General features: G+C 41.8%; 9 protein-coding genes across 10 annotated transcripts; 1 reads left to right on the top strand and 8 right to left on the bottom strand.

Annotated features, from left to right (window-relative positions):
• Window positions 1-844: 844 nt before the first annotated feature.
• Window positions 845-9,675, bottom strand: LOC108112648 (vigilin). Of its 2 annotated transcripts, none has more exons than XM_017222764.2 (7): window positions 9,599-9,675; window positions 8,591-8,666; window positions 6,169-6,270; window positions 5,865-6,109; window positions 3,898-5,751; window positions 2,463-3,836; window positions 845-2,341 (listed from the first exon to the last, which is right to left on the bottom strand). In XM_017222764.2, exons 3-7 carry the CDS (start codon window positions 6,203-6,205, stop codon window positions 1,955-1,957), a joined length of 3,897 nt encoding a protein of 1,298 aa, XP_017078253.1. In that variant the 5' UTR covers window positions 6,206-6,270; window positions 8,591-8,666; window positions 9,599-9,675; the 3' UTR covers window positions 845-1,954. The 2 variants fall into 2 exon arrangements, with proteins under 2 accessions (XP_017078253.1, XP_017078252.1); XM_017222763.2 differs by having other exon boundaries at window positions 6,169-6,256.
• Window positions 9,676-10,096: 421 nt separating this feature from the next.
• Window positions 10,097-11,934, top strand: LOC108112650 (protein immune deficiency). The gene is made up of 2 exons (XM_017222781.1): window positions 10,097-10,854; window positions 11,425-11,934. Exons 1-2 carry the CDS (start codon window positions 10,195-10,197, stop codon window positions 11,584-11,586), a joined length of 822 nt encoding a protein of 273 aa, XP_017078270.1. The 5' UTR covers window positions 10,097-10,194; the 3' UTR covers window positions 11,587-11,934.
• Window positions 11,757-12,678, bottom strand: LOC108112651 (glutathione S-transferase 1). The gene has a single exon (XM_017222782.1). It carries the CDS (start codon window positions 12,641-12,643, stop codon window positions 11,978-11,980), a length of 666 nt encoding a protein of 221 aa, XP_017078271.1. The 5' UTR covers window positions 12,644-12,678; the 3' UTR covers window positions 11,757-11,977.
• Window positions 12,679-13,368: 690 nt separating this feature from the next.
• LOC108113163 (glutathione S-transferase 1-like) lies at window positions 13,369-14,314 on the bottom strand. Its single transcript, XM_017223676.2, has one exon. It carries the CDS (start codon window positions 14,306-14,308, stop codon window positions 13,487-13,489), a length of 822 nt encoding a protein of 273 aa, XP_017079165.1. The 5' UTR covers window positions 14,309-14,314; the 3' UTR covers window positions 13,369-13,486.
• On the bottom strand, window positions 14,296-15,133 carry LOC108113164 (glutathione S-transferase 1-like). The gene has a single exon (XM_017223677.2). The coding sequence runs from the start codon at window positions 15,091-15,093 to the stop codon at window positions 14,428-14,430; it is 666 nt and encodes a 221-aa protein (XP_017079166.1). The 5' UTR covers window positions 15,094-15,133; the 3' UTR covers window positions 14,296-14,427.
• Window positions 15,134-15,225: 92 nt separating this feature from the next.
• LOC108113165 (glutathione S-transferase 1-like) lies at window positions 15,226-15,969 on the bottom strand. The gene has a single exon (XM_017223680.1). It carries the CDS (start codon window positions 15,952-15,954, stop codon window positions 15,289-15,291), a length of 666 nt encoding a protein of 221 aa, XP_017079169.1. The 5' UTR covers window positions 15,955-15,969; the 3' UTR covers window positions 15,226-15,288.
• A 320-nt stretch (window positions 15,970-16,289) lies between these two features.
• On the bottom strand, window positions 16,290-17,051 carry LOC108113177 (glutathione S-transferase 1). Its single transcript, XM_017223697.1, has one exon. It carries the CDS (start codon window positions 17,010-17,012, stop codon window positions 16,344-16,346), a length of 669 nt encoding a protein of 222 aa, XP_017079186.1. The 5' UTR covers window positions 17,013-17,051; the 3' UTR covers window positions 16,290-16,343.
• Window positions 17,052-17,735: 684 nt separating this feature from the next.
• LOC108113178 (glutathione S-transferase 1) lies at window positions 17,736-18,495 on the bottom strand. Its single transcript, XM_017223698.1, has one exon. The coding sequence runs from the start codon at window positions 18,479-18,481 to the stop codon at window positions 17,813-17,815; it is 669 nt and encodes a 222-aa protein (XP_017079187.1). The 5' UTR covers window positions 18,482-18,495; the 3' UTR covers window positions 17,736-17,812.
• Window positions 18,496-19,121: 626 nt separating this feature from the next.
• Window positions 19,122-20,006, bottom strand: LOC108113179 (glutathione S-transferase 1). The gene has a single exon (XM_017223699.1). The coding sequence runs from the start codon at window positions 20,001-20,003 to the stop codon at window positions 19,338-19,340; it is 666 nt and encodes a 221-aa protein (XP_017079188.1). The 5' UTR covers window positions 20,004-20,006; the 3' UTR covers window positions 19,122-19,337.
• Window positions 20,007-20,433: the final 427 nt, after the last annotated feature.

Here is a 20,433-nt window from a genome sequence, read left to right as displayed (position 1 = left end):
AAGTTTCATCACTATTGTATTCAATTATAATGGTTAAATACATACAATTATTATATTAATATAAACAATATAATTTATGTCAGGCATAAAAATATAAACAATTTTAAAAACAATAATAAGATCGCTTTCTTATTGAGTTCTTCACAACCCTACTTGTTGCCGCTTGGCCATCAAGTCTATTGTTATTTATCCACCACATGGCAGAGCTGCCAGATTGCGCATTCATTCAAACAGAAAAGTTTTCGGTTTAAAACTTTTGTATTTCAAAAGAAATAAGACATATGGATGTAACTGCTATATCTGGCTTGGAAATAATAGTCAAAAATCGAATCGTGAGTGAAAATATCTCGCTTTGCCAGCAATTGCCATTTGGCATTCGTCTCGTACATTTGATTTTGTCCGTTAATATAGGAAAAATATATACATTTTATATCGTTTGTATTCTCTAAGTTCTTAGAATTACTAATGCAGTTGTTGTAAATATGTATGTATATTTTTAAAAATTTACAATATCAGGTCTGTTATTGGTGTTATCATACTTTCTTTTTTCTTTTTTGAAACAAAAGATTTCCGAATACAAAATAAAAATGTAACAAAAGAAAACGTTACGATTTTTTTTACGTTTTTTATTGGTTTTTTGTTTTTATTGAATAGTAATAGTAAAAAATTAAAATTTTTCTCATATTTTGTGTTTCAACTGTCAGATATTGCGCGGTGCAGAGTCGAGAAAACTGAAAAACCATCACCCGATACTCGTACAAAGTACTGGAAGAGTTCCATATCTTTTACTTTTTTTTTGACAGTCTACACCGCGTCGCATACGAAGTTAGTTAAGTGGAAAACATAAGTCGAAAACAATTTAATATAAATCAAGGGGATTGCACAAAATTAAAATGTTGGTACTCATTTTGAAATGTGAATAGGGTGTGTTATTTGTTGTTGTGTTTCGGGTACAGTATCATGGCTGTGTGTAAAGTGTGTAAAGGACAACGCTGGAGCATTTGGGGAGCAGGAGCAGGCGTGCGGAAAAGATTGTTAATTAATATATATAAGTAAGATGTATATTTGCTGTTCAAATAAATCGCCATCTCCACTTCCTCTCTTGCCCCGCAACGTAAGAAACGTTTTTACAATACAATCAACGTTCATTTAACATTTACTTTCGCATAAATCATAATAATCACTTAATTGGGAAGAAGGGGAAATGGAAATTTCGATGATAACGAAAAATCTGAGTATGGTGGTAATCAAAAATCGGGGGGCATTTAGATAGAAGGTAAATGTAAATAATTAACATTTTATGCTTACAATTACTTTCGTTCTTGAACGTTTTTCGCTAGTCAGTTTTCAATTCAATTAACAAACCATTTGCTGAACTTTCTGCTTACTTTTAGGGAGCTTCAACTAATTAGAATATTATGTGTTGCAATGAAGAATGGTTATATAAAAAGAAATTGGCAATTAAGTGTTTTATGTATAAAGTGGCCGGGGTTTAGCCATCACATCGGGAAACGGAACTGGGGCCGTGAGTCAGTTGTCTGTTTCGATTGTATTCGTATTCTATATATGTTGTATAAATGCAATTTCATATGTATGAACATGTGTGTTTAGTGTCGTTGTGTGTTTGTGTAGGGGCTTTTTTTTTGTGTTTGATTGATCCTTATCAAATCATACAAAAATAGTTGCTTGTTTTGTCATTCTTGTTTTTTTCAATTATTCTGCACAAATTGCATTGTAGAAAAGCTCCTGGGAGACAACCTATACCGTTATTTTTGACACTAGTTTTCGACTAAAAGAGACGTCCGCACGACTGCCGCTGCTCCGTCGCACTCACTGCCCGATAATCCAGTTCCAGCTTCTGGTCCATCTCCATCTCCAGCTCCGATCCCCGGCGCACCCCGACATGTAGTATTGCTGCTACTGCTTGGCGATCGGGACTCTCGGCCCGATGCACTTAGTTTTTAGGACCCCACACGGATGTGATGGGCGTGGTGGCAACCGGAGCCCCGCCAGCAGCGAAATGCGGGAAGTCCTCCTGCGACTGAGTGTTTGGCGCAGTCAGGTTCTTAGCCTGCTTCTGCTTCTCCCACGGCGCGTCCTTAATAACAAAGCCGTTCTCGCTGGCACCTCCAGCAACGGATTCAGAACCCGCTCCAGAAAGGAAGGCAGCAACTGTCTGTGGCTGCGGCGGTGAAGGATGGTTATCCAAATAGTCACGCTCATAGTCCTCAGCCATGCTCAGAAGCGTCTCCTTGGCATTCTCAACATCCTCCTCCTTGCCAATAATGGTCACCTCATTGGGGTTGGTATCATCGTCGGCAGCTCGGAATTTGACTTCCACCTGATTGAGAAAACAAGTTTTTTAATACAATTAGGTTTTCGAGAAAGGAATTCAGTTACAAAAGAACTTTGGACTTTAATAAAAGATTCTAGATTCAATTTATAAGATTATAGGAACCAACCTTGTGATCTTCCATGATCTTGCGGATGGTGCGTCGCCGCTGGCCAATGATGTGCGCGTGGATGCGCCTATCGATTTCGATAACCTCGCGATATAGGTTCTGGAAATCGCCAACAATCTCCAGGATGGCATCGCGCGCTGCCTCCGTATTGGCCTGGTAGCCAGTAATGGAGATGATGCTCTGATTGGGATCGTCCCGCTTGGGCAGCGAAATGTTGACGTCGTGATCGGCACGCAGCTTGTTAATCACAGCGCCATGGCGACCAATGAGCTTCGAGTGGTACTCTGTATCCACGTCTATTTGGAGAACAAAGGAGCGCAGCTCACGATCGGCCCGATCGGCCTCATAATCCTCGATCATTTTCTCCAAAGCCTCGCGGGCCTCGGCCACGCGTGCTGCAGTTCCGGAAACCTTAATCACATCCGACTTGAGCTCGCTGGGCGGCAGCTCCACGTGCACATCATGTGTGGACATGAACTGGCGCACATTGGCACCGCGTGGTCCAATGATAGTGCGGTGAAGGTCGAAAGGCACCGTCAGCTCCTCCTCGATGGGAATAAGATCGAACAGAGCCTGCTTTGCGGCCTCGCATTTTTCAATCCTTCCCGTGATGCGGATAACATCGCACTGTCGCACCGGCTCCACTGATTCCGAATCCTCTCCATCCTGACCCTCGACACCTCCATTTTCGCCGCTACCTCCGTTGGTTAGACCCTCAACGGGTTCGGTGGCATCACGATCTGGGAACTTGATCTGCACATCGAACTCAGAAGTCACCTGCTGAACCTTGAAGCCACGGGCACCCATAATGTTGCGATGCTGGCGTTGAGGAATAACCACCTCGATGGTGGTCTGTGCTTCCAGTTCGGCGACGATCTCCTCGATGCGTTGGCGGGCTGCTTCAATGCAGTCCTTGGCACCCTTTATCGTCACCTTATCGGAGTTGGTGCCTGCACGGGGGAAGGAGATCATCACGCCGCCGCACTCCTCGGAAATGCGGTGTAAAATGAGGCCGCGCTTGGCCACAAAGTGCTTGTGGTGCTTTGGATCGACAGTCACCTCACCCTCGGTGACTTCGTCGCACTCCTTGATGATCGCCTCTAGCTGCTCACGGGCCTTCTTTACGCTATCCTCCTTGCCAATAATGGTGATCACCTCCTTATCAGTGTCCTCGTTCGAGGGAAAGATGATGCGGGCACCAGTGGCATCGCGGATCTTACGGATAGAGGCGCCATTCTTACCAATCAGGAACTTATGATGCTGTTGCTTGGCGCGCACCTCGGCGGTGAAGGAAGCTAGCTGCCTCTCGTTGGCCAGCTCCAAAAGCTGACTCTTGGCTTTCTCCACGTCGTCTTTGGGACCACGAATGGTGACCTGGATGAGAATTAACATGATTAGTAAATGGAACAATTTATTTCATTTTATCCTCACTTACCTTATCGCTCTTGGAGTCGCTGTTAGGGAACTTAATAGACACACCACCGCACTCCTCCATTATCGAAGAGATGAGCTTACCACCGGTGCCGATGATCGAGTTGTAGTACTTGGGCGGGATCTGCACCTCCTCGGTGACAATATCGGAGAGCTCGTTCTGGATCTTCTGGATGCGCTCCTTGGCCTCCAGCACGTTCTCCTTCTTGCCGGTGATGACGATGACCTCGTTGGTATCACCCTCAGCTGGCAGATCGATCTTGGTCTGGGTCTCGTCGCGGATCTTCTTGATGTTGGCACCACCCTTGCCGATGACGAACTTGTGGAACTGCTTGAAGATGGGCACCTCAATGATGTGCGACGATTCCTGGATCTCCTTGACCAGCTTGAGCAGATCCTTGTGGCATTTGTCCACATCTTCTTTGGGTCCGCGCAGCTTCACGATGTCGGTGTTCTCCTGAGGCGTGGGAATCATAATCGTCACTTGGCGGTAACGGTCCTTTACCTCACGAATCTTCTCGCCCTTGGCTCCGATGATGGAACGGTGCAGACGGCGATCAATGATCACATCCTTCGATTTTTCGTTTTCCAGTTTGTCGATTTTTTCTTGTAATTCAAGCTGCGCCTGCCGTACTCCCTCTTTAGGTCCCTCAATGCGAATGTTGTTCTGGCCCTCGCGCTCCTCGATGTTGATGTTAACCTTCAGCTCATCTTTAAGGCGGTTTACATTGGCACCAGCCTTGCCGATGATGTGCTTGTAGTACGATGGATTCACAGTCATCACCTCGAAGGTAAAGTTCTCCTCGTAGTTGTTAATTATGTCCGTCAAGTAGGAGACGGCCTTATCTACGTTTTCGGGATCGCCCTCTAACTTAATCTTGTCCTCCAGGCAGTTAACGTTCACGTTGGGGCAATCCTCCTCCAGCTGCTTCATATTGGCACCCTTCCGGCCGATCACGTACTTGTGGATCCAATGCGGGGCATTGAGCTCCACCGACTTAACCGAGTTGGCCTTTTGGTAAACAACAGTCAATGCATTTCCTAAGGCCACCGGCGGTCCACGCAGTGTAATCGTCTCCGAGGTCGAGTCGTTGGGCGGCATCTCTACGGACACACCGGTCATGTGCAGGATCTCGGCAATGGTTGAGCCCTTGGGACCGATGACGTAGCGATGCTGCGGTTTGGCCACCTCCACACTGACAGTAGAGCATTTCTTCTCCATCTCCTTAAAGATGGCCTCCACCTTGGCCTTGGCCGCTGCGACAGCATCCTTCTCACCTGAGATTATGATCTCATCCTTCTGCACCTGCTGCGGCGGCACATTGATCTTGGCGCCAGTCTCCTCCTGCAGCTTGTTGAGGTTCTCGCTGTAGGGACCAACGATGAAGGGGTGGTAGATCTTGGGCACCGTAATGCGGTCCGACGACTTCTTGTACTGTTCAGCGGACAGTTGGCGGATCTCCTGCTCGGCCTGAGCGATACCCTCCTTGGTTCCAGCAATAGTGATGAACTCGCTCTCGTCGCCCTGGCTGGGGATGTTGATGCGCGTGGAAGTGATACGCTCGAGCTCGCGTAGCCGCTGGCCACCCTTGCCAAGGATGACACGGTAGTGTTCACGGGGAACAGTCACCTGACGACTGGCCTGCGTCGAGAAGCTCATAAGGATCTTACGGCGAGCGTCGAGCAGTTCGCTCTGCTTGCCCTTAATCAGGAAGGTCAGCGACTGATTCTTGCCGCTCACAATCTCAATCTGCGCTCCAGTCTCCTTGGTGATCTGCTGGCAAATCCGCTTCGATTCACCCTCGCCGAACTTCTCCGACTCCGTGGACTTGCGCTCCTCGCAGGGAACGTGCAAAACCTGTTGGATTAATTCCGTTTGATTAAACACATCAACAACGTATGAGATGGTGTTTAACTTAGATATAATAGCCCATAGCCACCTGAACCTAAAGATATATTTTCTGAACTTGCCTGCGTCTTTTGGGAGCTAGTCACACGGGCCAAAGAGCTGGAAGCTCCTGATTGCGAAGGCGCCGAGGTGTTGGCCGGCAGAGCCGGGAACAGGTCGTCGTAGCTGAAAGCGGGTGTGGCATTGCCAGTGCCGCCGCTAGTGGTGCTGGTGGGCGTAGCCACCGAAGTGGGCGAGGATGGTTGCTGCTCGTTGGACACCTGCTCTTGGCCATTGATGAGGGCGATAGGCTGCTCGATGGTAGTTACTGCATGATAATTTTCGGTTAGTAATTATTTAATAATATCTGAATATCGAATCACTCACCGTTGTTAGTTTCCTCCATCACTGCTGCTGCTTGCATTACTTAAAAAAAGAGAAGAGTCCTTTTTCGTTCCAAGTCGTTTACAGTACACTGAAAGTAGAGAACTATTACACTATAGGGGACATATGAAAGAAGCCAACTTATCAGCCGGCGATAAAGCCTACGATTAGTCACAAACAAAAAATTACTAGGGGATTATCATTATGTTTGCCGATCAATCACTGAGGAAAGTGGTTAAATGGCATTATTTCGGCAAACACAGATTTAATACAGCACGTTCAGCTGCGGTTTTCATCTCTTCCTGTTGTCAGTCGCCCTCAGACATACAACACTCATTAGAAGTTGATAAGTACGACCCCCGAAGACCCGCATTTGGCTTCCACCCGCTGATAAGGAGCTAAATACATAAGTAAATAGTTGCTGCTTGTCTATGGCTAACACATTAATACTAAGATAATTCATTGGATATAAGGCGTGAATTTAGTCAAGAAGCTAGAATATCTCTACTTGTAAAGATGAACATGAACATATATGTATATGTTCATATATAAAATGCTACAAAGTAATAACAAAATTTCGATTGTAATTTAGGTTTTTAAGTAATAGTATTCCATTAATATAAGCCCGAAGTTTAATTATACCACGATTTTAAAGCCATACCAAAGGAACATAATAAAAATATCTTTCCAGTTGGTTCATAAATAATTCATCAAAAGCACTTATTAACCAGATGAATGTGAAATTTCTTTTGGTTTGATTTTTTATATGACTGAAGAGCAGAAACAATTTGGAAGACCTAATTTCGTAGCCCGGCACTGTAAACAGTGCGTGTCCGAAGGGGGTGCGTCAAATGGATTTTCTAGCGTTGATAAACCGAAATAGATTCGGTTTCCAAACGGACTCTCTGTCAGAAACCAAAACTAAGGCCACGTAGTGCCTAAAACGGCGAGATGAGTGCCCGGCTCCACTTTTCGCTGGTGATAAGTGGACGCGGCAATGGGCCACGCAGGCAGATTCCGAAGCCGAGTGATGATAACTATCGGCCTTTCTGGCTGATAAGACCGGTCGTCCGATCGCCACCAAGATATCGGAGTACGCACATACACGGTGGCAATACTATAAGTGCAGGTCCAGAAATATAAGCTGCTATCAGTCGGATTTGGCATTGGGTGAAAGGTTGGGGACAAGCGGACGAGAAAGAGAGAGAGAGAGAGAAAGAGATCTCAATGGAGAATGAGGAGGAGCAGCTGAAGAGAACATGCACTTGCTCGACCAAAGCTGTTTTCTAAATCAATGCCCAACGAGTTTTCGTAGCCTACATTTTCCTCTCCACCGAAAGAACAACAAAGATATAGCTGTCTCTATTGAGCGTATCTTGGTATATGTGAGCAAAGACGGTGGTAGAATTTTTATTGAAGGGATCAATAACCATAAATCATTCAATTTCACATGAAATATAATCATCATATTAGTAACACGAAATTTTAAATTAAAATTTGATATCACATTTTATTATTATAATGTATACAAATTTACTATGAAAATGACATTATTTTAAGCCCTATTAAATATCTTTTTGTATGATTAGTTGGGCAATTATAGTAAAAAATTTAAATGTTTACTATCCAAAATACTGCTTGTCGCCTTTAAAAAAATTTAGAAATGCTTTTTCAATCTAATCGTTATTTTCCATAAATGCATTTGGACATTTTCAAGTCATTTGGGAAACCAGTAACCATTCTGTCGTAGGAGTTGAGACCCCTGCCTACGCCCATTTAGGTGGGAATGAAAAATGTGTCAAAAGAAGAGACAAGAGCGGGAGAGCAACAGGGACAGGCAGAGTTGGAGGAAAAGAGAGAGAGCTCGACGAAGTAACTTAACGGAGCAGGGGAGCAGCTCCATATAAAACCGGATGATAGCCGGCAACTACAACAAAACGATCGAGTACCAGTGTACGTATACATATATTGAAATGTTTGTTTGTATTTGTGTGCCTGCACATTTCTGTGTCGCTCTTTTTTCTTCTTCGGTGGCATACGGTTGTATGTGTGTTGGCACCTTTCGAGAAGGCACAGGTAAAAACGAAAACAACCAACATACCTACATAGCAAATACCATCTTACATACGTTCGTATGTGACGCCTGCAGCGACGCTGACGTCGACAAATGAAGACAAAGCACAAAAACAATGCGCTAAAGTTCAGCTTAAAAAAATATACAAAATTGGTATGCACATATCGGATGGATTCTTGTTTTTGTAATTTCGATACAAAGATCCCAAAAAAGAAAAAAAGAAAAGTTTGACGTAGTCAGTTTTAGGCATGGAACCGTTAACTTAGGTGTTTTTTTTTTTTTTGCCAAAAACACTTGTGTAAAATGTTAAACTATGCAAATTAACTCTAAAGTGAAGGTTGTTCAACTTACGGTACTGTAAAATCCAAAAAATCCGGCCTAGTTTACTCTTCTTTGACCAAATCCAGTTTGATAACTTGGGTGTCTGCTGTGGAAAGCCGAAAAATAACAAAAACAATTGGTTGGAATTAATGCAATTAGCGAATGCAGAAGATCGGGGCATCAACCAGGATGGATGGCCCTATATTGCATTCGGTCTTGTCATTCTGCATTCTTCTGCACATCCCCAATAGAAAGTCTGTTTCTGCTGTTATTTATCATAGAGCCAGCGAGCGAGAGTGAGTGAGTAGGAGAAGGGTGAAGAGAGGGCAACATATGCGGGCCACTTATTGGACAATTGTTTTTGTGGCAGCAGCGGCAGAAGTGGAGCAGCGCGTGGGCGTGTATGTGTGTGTGAGAGTATGGAAATGCGGAAATCAGTGCCGTATGTTTGCCAGGTGAAAGGTTGTGCGGATCATCTTTTCCGGCACAGGGCGGGGTCTTCACTCCGCCTCCCCGATCCAAAAGTAGGAAAGTTACAACAAAAATATAGCACGCGCGCCTTCCAATGGGACAAATATGCTTATATATGCACGCACACACATATGCACGGGATTTTACGGGCCTCTTTATTTGTGTGCGTGTGTCGACGTCGCCGCCTTTTGAGAATGTGTGTGAGAGCGCGAGTGCGCCGCCCGTGTGTATTATCAACCATTGAAAAACACGTTGTTTTTCGCCGAGCGCACACAAATTTAAAGAAAATTAGCGGCCCGAATTTTCTTTATTTTTTTTGGTTTGCCACTACTACTGCTGCTGCTTCTTCTTGTTATATCGTCGCCGCCCCGCCGCTGCCGGTCCTTTATAACTGTAAATCGGTTTGCACTCTCTTTCGCTCGCCGTAACTTATGCAATTCCGGCTGCAGTTAAACCGCCGCACGGATCATTGGCAAGATAGATGATTTTCGCACTAGAATATTGTTAAATTTACACCCAGACTTTCTATTAGAATGCAGAACGAACGAACGCGGAACTCAACGTTACCGACTCCAAGTAAAATGTGAATGAACATGAGCGAACGTGGCAAATAGAGATGGGCGATAGGCCGCAACGGCTGAAGGGTTGTCGCCGTTTGCAATGCGCGAGAGAACTGTCAAAGGAACTATCGGTGGCTGGGGTAAATACCATTGTCGGCTTTCGGGGATAAGCAGAAAACATTTTTTGGGGAGGTCCAACTGTAAACAAATGATAACAATTCTTGAAGTAAACAATTTTTAAATATTTCAAAAAGAAAACTTATTAAAGAAGCATTTACAATTAAGATTTATATGCCTTAATTGTAATAAGTTTTAAAATAAAGATCAAAGTAAAGGGAGAGATATTTTATACATTTTATACAAAAAACTTCTTTTTATCTGTATGAAAAGTTGTGCATTGTAATTACAGAAATTTAGATCATTTACAAGTGATTTGTTGTTATTACTCGAATAATTTATCGCTCATTAGCAAATATCAAAATTATCGATTATAAGTGTAATCGTCTTTCTTCCATCACCAAATTGAAAAGAATCACAAAGGCAAAAACTCCCCAATCTGTGGAATTTCCGGACATTTGTAGTGACGAGTTATCAGCGAACAGCATGTCGAAGCTAAGGAACCTCTTGCCTACAATCTTTGGCGGGAAAGAGGGACAGAATCCGCCACCCACTGAGGGACGCCTGGAAAAAGATGCAGCGCCTGTAGACGACAATGAGATAGATAACAACAATAGCGGAGCCCTAGCGCTGCCTTCTTCCATTGGCACGCCCACTGCCTCCGCGGATCTTACGGAATCTGTGCTCCGCGAGCTCAGTGATCCCAACTATAATTCCATGGACGTTGTACATTCCGCCAATATTCCGGGTACCCTAAGCAACACCCAAACGAACAACACAATGAACGTGCACAGTGCCCAGCAACAGGTGGTCATGAACTTCTCTAATGCCAGTAATCTACATTTCGGCTCCGTCTACAACTTCAACCAGAACTTGAGCGCCACTAGTTCCCGAAAGGGCAGCTGCAGTGCCACGGACGAACCTATCGCATCCCCAGATGGAAAACAGCGACCCACTGTTGCTCGTAAAACGGTCAGCATTGTGGCCATGATGCAGTCGCAGGAGGAACCCGATGTTCGTCTGCTTGATGTGGTGTCCACACATTTGGGAGAGGGTTGGAAACAGGTGATGAGGGATCTTGGCCAGTCAGAGGGACAGATCGATCAGGCCATAATTGATCACCAAATGCACGGCAATATTAGAGAGGTGAGACCTAGTACTGCCCAATTTTTGTTTGAACTTGTTCCGATTGTTTATTATTTAAAAATATCTTTTATTAGAATTCTGTTCAAATCATTTACCGAATGCAACATGCAGAACAGCAAGATTTCTGTGACGCATCAGCCTAATTTAAATATCTAACTAGCATGACTCAAGTTTGCTTTGTCCTATAATTCAGATAATATCTCAAAATGAATTTGAAAACCAGGATACAACATAAATACTTTCAAAAGTCAATTAGTAGCTATTATGGAATACAAAAGCTTTTAAATCACAAATACTGCAAATTAGCTTACATTATCTGTTATTTTGTATGTTATATAATTCCTAAATTTCACTTTTTTGATACTGCTTCAGTTTAATATATGATTTACTTGTATAGATGAGATTAGATTGCAAGTTAAAAGATAGGAAAATTACATTTGCGTTTTATATTTCCCAATAAAAGTGTAACGAGTGAAGTTTAAAGGCTACTAAAGAATGCAGATATATGTCTATAAAGTTCGAGTTAGAAAATTATAAAAGCATGATTAACGCCCTTCTTTGCTTTTTCAGGTAATTTACCAGCTTTTGCTCCAATGGGTTCGGAGCTCGGAGAACGGTGTGGCCACCGTCGGACGATTAACAACCTTGCTGTGGGAGTCACAGCATCGTGATTGCGTGCAGCGTATGAAACTGGTTTGGAAGGCACTGGAGAAGCGGAAGACAAACAGCTAGCCAGTGAGAGGAACTCATTAGCAACGATTCCAAAACGAAAACGAAGCATTCGGCGCAGCCTCTCGATGTCCATGTCAGCGGGAGTGTAGAGATCGGAAAGGTTGAGCCCCACTGAAATATGCCAGATCCAAAACGTGGAGCGGTGGAATGAGAAGACCCATCCGGCAATATGTGTGCAATATTTGTTTTATTAATTCAACCCTTCGAATAAGTGCCTTGATGATTGCATTAACTATTCTTACAACAGTTTTATCTCTAAGATGTGATATTTGAGTCGAAAATGTAATTAGCAATTGTAGTTTCCATTTTTGTAAAGTGCATACAAATAGAAGCTTTATTGTTACGTAACCACAGACAATCTCATTCCTAACCTTTAAGCTACGGCACAAAGTCACACAATCTTCGTGATCTTCGAGCTAAACATGTCAATCAACATCTGTGCTCCGTTGCCGTTGAGTGACTGATAATTAGGCTGTGCGGCCAACCTATCTAACCAACCGCTTAGCTTAGGATAGCGCTTGACATCGATGGGGGCCAGGCCCACAAGGCTCGTTACCGAAGAGACCATACTGTAATCGGCAATGGTTATGCCCGTTCCACACAGATACGGCTGATTGCCAATGAATACCTCCAAAAAGTCATAGGCCTCATAGATGGCATCGATCTTGTAGCGCGGCACCTCAGTTTCATTTTTATAAAACAAAGGAGCAGCAATATTCCGGATGCAGCCCTGGAACAATACGCCCGATTCAAAGTGCAGACGCTGATCGACAAGAGCGCGTTTGAAGTAATCCTTTGGATACAAGGCATCATCCTTGGCATATCGTCGCACTAGGTATGCGCAAATGGCATGACTCTCCCAAATGCACTTGCCATCATCCTCCAGCATTGGCACCGTGTGCTGCGGATTCTTCAGTGTGTACTCCTTGCTTCTATGTTCCCCGGCCAGCAGGTTCACCAGCTTATATTCATATTGAAGGGACAGAGCGTCCAGGGTCAGTTTACAGGCCCGCACCGGCGGACTGGCCTCGACACCGTATAGTACTAGTTTTCCCATTGTTGTCTGCTCACTCCGGCTGTTGATTAGAAACTAAACAAGCTCCGTCTATCGCTGTAGCGATCGTCTATAAGCAACAAGCGATTCAATTAATTCCATATATTAACTGGACCTCACTTAGCTATTCTAAGCTTTTCCAATTATGATGAGCGGGGTAATTAAGTTTTTGTGCGATTGACATAATATTTATTGCAATATTTTTTATTATTTAATAGGGATCAGCTTGCTGGGGAAACCTATCTCCTGTCAGTGTTTTTAGTCAAGATAGCTGATATGGATTGATAAGGTATTCTTTTTAATCGACTGAATATGACACTCAATAAGTTTTGCCAGGTGCTTTGCTCTATACTACATGGCTTATCATATCTGTTTATTTGATTCTTAATAGTAGAGGTTCTTAGTGGAAAATTCTTTCAGTTGATAAATGTGGGCTGTTCTTTCTAAAAATATAATCTTTTATGTTTTAAATTGTTTGATTTAATCTTATGAGGGATTCGAATATATTTTTCATGTTTAATATTTTGTAACAAATTTTCTAGGAAAAGATAACTTTTATCAAAGAATTATCATAAGTATTTTATATAGTGAAAGAGAAAGCTTTGGAAAATTTGCAACCATATAGATTATATAAGGTTTTTAAAAGAGAGCGACAGAGCTTTCAAGGTACTTAAAAGTATCAAAAATTCAAAAAGAGAGAACCCAAACAAAAATGAATACAAAATATATATCAGCATATGGGTTTATATTTTATAGTTAGCTTTCACATATAGTTCATAGAAATGTTCACAAAACAGTTTACAAAATAAGTTATTTAAAATAATAATAATACTGTAGGACATAATCCTAAGATGAGAAGGTAAAATTAAATTTCTTTAGGAGAACCACCAAGTCCCTCGCGCCTTTGCCACAAGCCTCTTCATAATAAGGCAGTTCTTCCAATTTCTTGATCCAGGAAGTAATTTTTGAATATTTAACTGGATCAATTTCCACAAATACCGCCAGAGCAGTAATAGATGTAATGAGGCTAAAATCCGCAATGGTCAGTTGATCTCCTGCGATATAATCATGTCCGGTAAGGAAGGTCTCTACAAAATCGTAGATTTCGATGACGGCATCGTAACGCTCTTTGGGAATTGTTGTTTGGCCAGAGGCGAATAGCGGCTTGGTGATGCTTCTCAGTCCGTTGACAAAAACAACTCCCGACTCGAAGTGTAAACGCTGATCCACTAAAGCTCGCTGGAGAAGATCTTTTGGATAGAGACTATCACTCTTGCCATACTTGGACACCAAATAAGCACTGATGGCATGGGAGTCCCAGATTAAGTGGCCATCGTCCTCCAAGGTGGGCACCGTATGCTGGGGATTCTTCTTGAGGAACTCGGGTGATAGGGTCTCCTTGGCCAGGGTATTTATTTTCACGTACTCATAGGGTACACCAAGGGCGGCCAAGGTTAATTTGGCAGCCCGAACTGGAGGACTGGCCTCTGTGCCATAAAGTATTAATTTGGACATTTTGTCTCTAAGAGCTTTTCTATTCAACTGAAAGTAGCTGAGAAAAGCTAGTTTATTTATTTGGTTTTGAAAGAGAGGGTCTAAGAGAGGAGCTTCTAGAAGAGAGAGAGAGCTTAAACGCTGGTCATAACAAATGATTCTTTTAGTGGTCATGGCAATTTATTTCACCATACTAATTAGCTACTGAACAATCGAGAATTGAGAATTTTACTATCTACTATTTACTTTTCATATCCCATTTAAAATATTGTTTTCAAATTACAAGCAATGTTCTAAGATAAAAATGTAAAATTAGTCTTCTTGACGAGAGACCCAAAGGTACGGGCTCCATTGCCATTAGCCTCCTCGTAGTATGGAAGCTCTTGCATTCGCTTGATCCAGGCAGAGATCTTAGGATATTTAGCCGTATCTAGTTCCACAAAAGCCATCAGGGAGGTCAAAGTGGAGATGATGCTAAAGTCAGCTATAGTCAGCTGATTCCCGGCCATGTAATCATTACCCACAAGGAATGTCTCTAGGAAGTCGTAGATCTCAATGATAGCATCATAACGCTCCTTGGGTACATTGGGAGTGCCAGTAAAAATGAGCTGAGTAATAGTTCTTAGTCCATTGGCATACATTACGCCAGTCTCGAAATGCATCCGCTGATCCACCACAGCCCGATGGAGAAGATCCATTGGATAGAGACTGTCGGTCTTGCCGTATTTGGATACCAGATAGGCCATGATTGCATGTGAATCCCAGATGAAGTGGCCATCGACTTCCAAAGTAGGTACCGTGTGTTGGGGATTCTTCTTGACGTACTCCTCAGAGAGATTTTCCTTGGCTAGGATGCTTACTTCTACGAACTCGTAGGGTATATCCAGGGCGGCCAGTGCTAATTTGACAGGACGAACTGGCGGACTCGGATCGAAACCATATAGGGTCAACTTGCTCATGTTGTCGCTGTGAGGTCTTTTCTATGACTGAAATAACAGACCACCAAGGCGGGGTATTTATTTGATTTTGAAAGATAATATTTAAAGAGAATTATTCTAAGAAGAGAATGTAATAGAAAACCAGTTGCCCTCTCTTTTGCTTATGTATATTTTTTAGATTTTATTATTGTATTTTTATATAATTAAAGGAATCTTCTACGATTCGAAAGCGAAGTTAGAGTCCTTAATAAGGGATTCAAATATAAGAACTCCTTTGGCATTGGCCTCCTCGTAGTAGGGAAGCTTTTGCAGTCGTTTGATCCAGGCAGTCACCTTAGGATACTTAGCCGTGTCCACCTTGACAAAGGCCTCTAGTGAAGTTACGGTGGAAATGATACTAAAGTCAGCAATTGTTAGTGTTTTTCCAGCAACATAATCATTAACTGCCAGGAAGGTTTCCAGAAAGTCGTAGATCTCAATAATAGCATCATAACGCTCCCGGGGGATAATTGATTTGCCGGCAAAAAGTGGCTTGGTAATGCTTCTTAGACCATTGGCAAAGATTACTCCGGACTCAAAGTGCAATCGTTGATCCACCACAGCCCGCTGGAGGAGATCCTTTGGATAGAGACTGTCTGTCTTTCCATATTTGGATACCAAATAGGCAATGATTGCATGTGAATCCCAGATAAAGTGTCCATCATCCTCCAAAGTTGGCACAGTGTGCTGGGGATTCTTCTGGAGAAACTCTTTGGAAAGGTTCTCTTTGGCCCGGGTGTTAACTTCCACAAAGGTATAGGGCACATCCAGGGCAGCCAACGTCAGTTTGGTGGCACGAACTGGTGGACTTGCTTCCAAGCCGTAAAGTATTAGCTTTGTCATGTTGACTAAGTAAGATGTCTTCTGTAACTGAACTTACAGAGAGGACAAACACTATATTTATTGGATTTTGAAAGAGAGCAATGAAGAGAAATTTGAAAGAGTGGGAGATAAGAAAGCTAGCTATCGATTCACATTTTTTTTTGTATTTTGCTGTTAAAGATTATTTATTTCACCATAATTAAGCACTCTACAGAATCAGGTTCTAGAATGTTGGAAATTAATGTTTGTCTGAATTTCATTTTTTTACTATAATTTTGAATATTTTACAAAGTAGTTAAAGAAGAAGAGATCCAAAACTATAAACACGATGAGAAAAATATTCAATAAGATTTGTATACTTTTTATAAAACGATTTTATTGTCAAGTTATTGAATTACATAATCCATATATTAGTTTTCAAAGGTGAAACTGGTGTTCTTGATAACGGACACGAATTGCCTGGCACCCTTGGCATTGGCCTCCTCGTAGTAAGGAAGCTCCTCCAACCTTTTGATCCAAGCAGTAATGTTTCCGTACTTAACCGGATCCAAGTCCACAAAAGCCACCAAGGAAGTTATAGAAGTAACCAGACTGAAGTCAGCAATAGTCAGGTGATTTCCAGCTATGTAATCCTGACCCTTAAGGAAGGTCTCTGCGAAGTCATAGACATCGATGATAGCATCGTAACGCTCCTTGGGTACTTTAGTCTGCTTGAAGAAGAGCACTGGCTTGGTAATGGCCCTAAGAGCATTGGCGAAGACTACTCCGGATTCAAAGTGCAGTCGTTGATCTACAACAGCTCGCTGAAGGAGATCCTTTGGGTAAAGGGTATCGGTATCAGCGTATTTGGAGACCAAATAGGCAATGATCGCATGCGAATCCCAGATGAAGTGACCATCGTCTTCCAAAGTGGGCACCGTGTGCTGCGGGTTCTTCTCCAAGTAGGCCGCCGAAAGTTGTTCTCGGCCCAAGATATTAACATTTACATATTCGTAGGACAGGTTTAGAGCAGCCAAAGTGAGTTTTACAGCCCGAACTGGAGGGCTGGGATCCAAACCGTATAAAGTTAATTTAACCATCTTTTCGCCGTGGGGTCTCGTTCACTACTGATCCATGGAGGCGGAAATTCTGATAGTTAATGGGAGTTTAGGTCAGTTAAGAGCATATTTAAGAGCGATTTGTTTATGGAAACTTATTTTTAAGGCACTCAAAAAATATTGAATTTTTACAAGTAAATAAGAATGACTATGAGGTGAGAAAATTGTAAGTTTATAATTTTTTAGGTAAATTTATTATTTTTTTATACTCTTTTTACTTAGTTTACAAAGATTTCCAATTTTTTATATTAACATTTTCAACCTATCCCAACATCTAGACTTTATCAACCCATTCCCAAAGCTTTTTAAGAGAACATCAGAGAGCACTTTGTATATCATATAAGTACTAAAATAACAAGCTGTATTCGATAAGCACTTATCAATTTTGTTTGCCACACACAAGTTAAATAAGTGAAGGCATCCAGGAGATATCTGAGAAATTGCCAGTCATAATGACAGAGGGCAATAAAATGGAAAGACCTCGAAAATGTTTGATACCCGGCTAAAATCTCATATTATATATTTTTGTAGACACAATGTAATTCTCTTAAGTTGAATGGTAACTTGTGATACTCTTGATAGTGTAAGCTTTATTCTCTTTCATTTAACAAAAAGAGTTTTATTAAAGTTCTGAAAGTTTTGATTATTAAAATGTATTGACTTGGTAATTTAAATGAAAAAAGTGATAATAGACCCCAAAAAATATATTCTAAATTATTTATATCTTTACAAAATCAATAAGTTTTTAGAATTTTGGAAGAATTTATTTACATATCAAAATCTTAGGTTGCAAAGGAGAAATTTGTAGACTTTATAAGTTCTATAAATGCCCGAGCGCCCTTGGCATTGGCCTCCTCGTAGTACGGAAGCTGTTCCAATTTCTTAATCCATTCACTGATTTTTGGATATTTAACCTGATCGATTTCCACGAAGGCAACCAGTGAGGTGATTGAAGAAACGAGGCTAAAATCAGCAATGGTCAGCTGACCACCAGCAATGTAATCCTGACCCGTGAGGAAGGTCTCCACAAAGTTGTAGACTTCGACAATGGCCTCGTAGCGTTCCTTGGGTATAGTTTTCTGGCCAGAGAAGAAGAGTGGCTTAGTGATGCTCCTAAGTCCATTGGCAAAGACCACTCCAGTCTCGAAATGCAAGCGCTGATCTACCACAGCTCGCTGGAGAAGATCCTTGGGATACAGTGCATCGGTATCAGCGTATTTAGAGACCAGGTAAGCAATGATTGCATGGGAATCCCAGATGAAGTGACCATCATCTTCCAATGTGGGCACCGTGTGTTGAGGATTCTTCTTTAGATACTCAGGGGAGAGCTGTTCCTGACCCGAGAGGTTGACGTTCACAAATTCATAGGGTATTCCGAGGGCTGCTAGAGTTAGTTTTACGGCACGAACTGGCGGACTGGGATCCACTCCATATAAAGTTAACTTGGCCATGTTTGCTCAGTGAAGTCGCGTTCTCAACTGATCGATGGGATCAAATATGACGTTTTTTATAGGTAAATTGGGAAACATTAAGAGAAAGTTAAAGAGATATTTGCAAAGAGTATTTCGTGTACTCTGTATTTGAGAGCATTCGTGAACTTATTTAAGATTAGAAGGATTCCTGCTCTTAACTCCTTTAACAACTTTTATGTTAAGGGGTTAAATTTTAATAGTAAAATAATAATATTCTCAATTTTTAAATAGTAACTGCCTAACTTATGCAATAACTGATTAGGTAAAAAGGTTCGTCGAACCCTTATCAAAAATGTTTAAAAGCTTTTCGTCAGCACAATCTTCAAGCCAGAAATGAATCACTTAGATAATATTAAGGTGATAAGCTGATAACAACCAATCAGTTTGTTTGCCTTGAAATAAGTAAACAAGTTGAGGGCTTCAAGAAAATAGATAAGATGTGGAAAGTCATGCTTATTTTTATGGAGAGTCTTTGGAAATGGTTGCTGACCAGCAAGAATATATGCTATATATGTGTTTTGCTTATCATCCTGTAATGGTACTTTTTTGATAACTGCATGAAAATCCATAAAGAAATGGTATTAATGTAATATTTAATCCAAAAAAGTAAAACACAACCTTTAAGGGGGGTGCTTTTATCAATTTATTTAGTAATTAAGGACTAAGAAATATTGCAGATTAAAATTAGATATTTTAACAGTGAAAAATATTGACAAAATTTATAAATTTGAAAGAAGATTAAATCCAATTAGATCGAAATAAACTTCAAATAAGATAGAAAAGCTAAAGCTATAGTATGTGCTGCAAGGATAAAGGCTTTTCCGATTTAAACTTTTTACACAACTGTAAACTTCTTCGACTTCATCAATCCCACATACTGAGCTGCTCCGGTTCCATTGGCCTCCTCATAGTAGGGCAACTCCTTGAGCCTCTCCAGCCAGGCGGCAATCCTGGGATACTTGGCCAAATCCAACTCCAGAAAAACCCCAATCGAAGTAATGGTCGAAACGATGCTGAAGTCGGCTATGGTAAGTTGATCGCCGGCCATGTAATCGTGATCATCGAGAAAGGCCTCCACAAAGTCATAGATCTGATTGATATGATCCACCTGGTTCTTGGGTAGAGTAGATTCACCACAGAACAGCACCGGACGGGTGAGTCGCCTCAAGGCAGCCTCAAAAATAACGCCCGTCTCGAAGTGCATCAGCGTATCCACCTTGGCCCGTTGCAACAGATCCTTCGGGTACAGCTCATCACTCGCTGCATACTTATCCACCAGATAGGCCATGATGGCATGAGACTCCCAGATGCAGGCATCATCGTCCTGCAACAATGGCACCGTATGCTGAGGATTCTTCTTCGAAAAATCCTCGCTAAAGTTCTCCTTCTCGAAGAGATTCACGAAGATATACTCGAAGGGCAAATCCAAAGCTTTTAGGGTGAGCAAACAAGCCCGAGTGGGAGGACTAGCGTCCAGGCCGTACAGCGAGATCTTACCCATTCTTTAGCTGTTTTACAAGTGAGTGGTATGTGGATTTCAGGACAGGATTTTATAGCTAGTAATGGGGCATGGGAACTTGTCAACCTGACAATGGATTTTTAATTAAGTCCACCCACACCAACAGCAATACCTTTGGAAACCTGAAAAAGCCACGCACCCTGGGAAGTAAATTATTTGAAATTCAATTATTTACACTTTAGTTAGGGCAATGATGTGGCATAAAATAGGAACATTTTAGTATATGTTAAGATATTAAATAGTTAAAGAATGTTTTTTTTTTAAAGATTTAAGAATTTTAACCGATTTTATATATAAGTTTATGATTTTTTAAGACACTCTCTAATTATTATACAAATTTTCATAAAAAAACTAAATTTTTGTTTAGTTCCATGACTTTGTATAAATTTTCCCTTTAAAAACGATTAAAAAA

This window comes from Drosophila eugracilis, unplaced genomic scaffold (assembly GCF_018153835.1).
Source record: "Drosophila eugracilis isolate 14026-0451.02 unplaced genomic scaffold, ASM1815383v1 contig_90, whole genome shotgun sequence".
Taxonomy (NCBI): domain Eukaryota; kingdom Metazoa; phylum Arthropoda; class Insecta; order Diptera; family Drosophilidae; genus Drosophila; species Drosophila eugracilis.
Note: the sequence above shows the minus strand (reverse complement) of the source record. Positions and strands in the feature narration are given on the sequence as shown.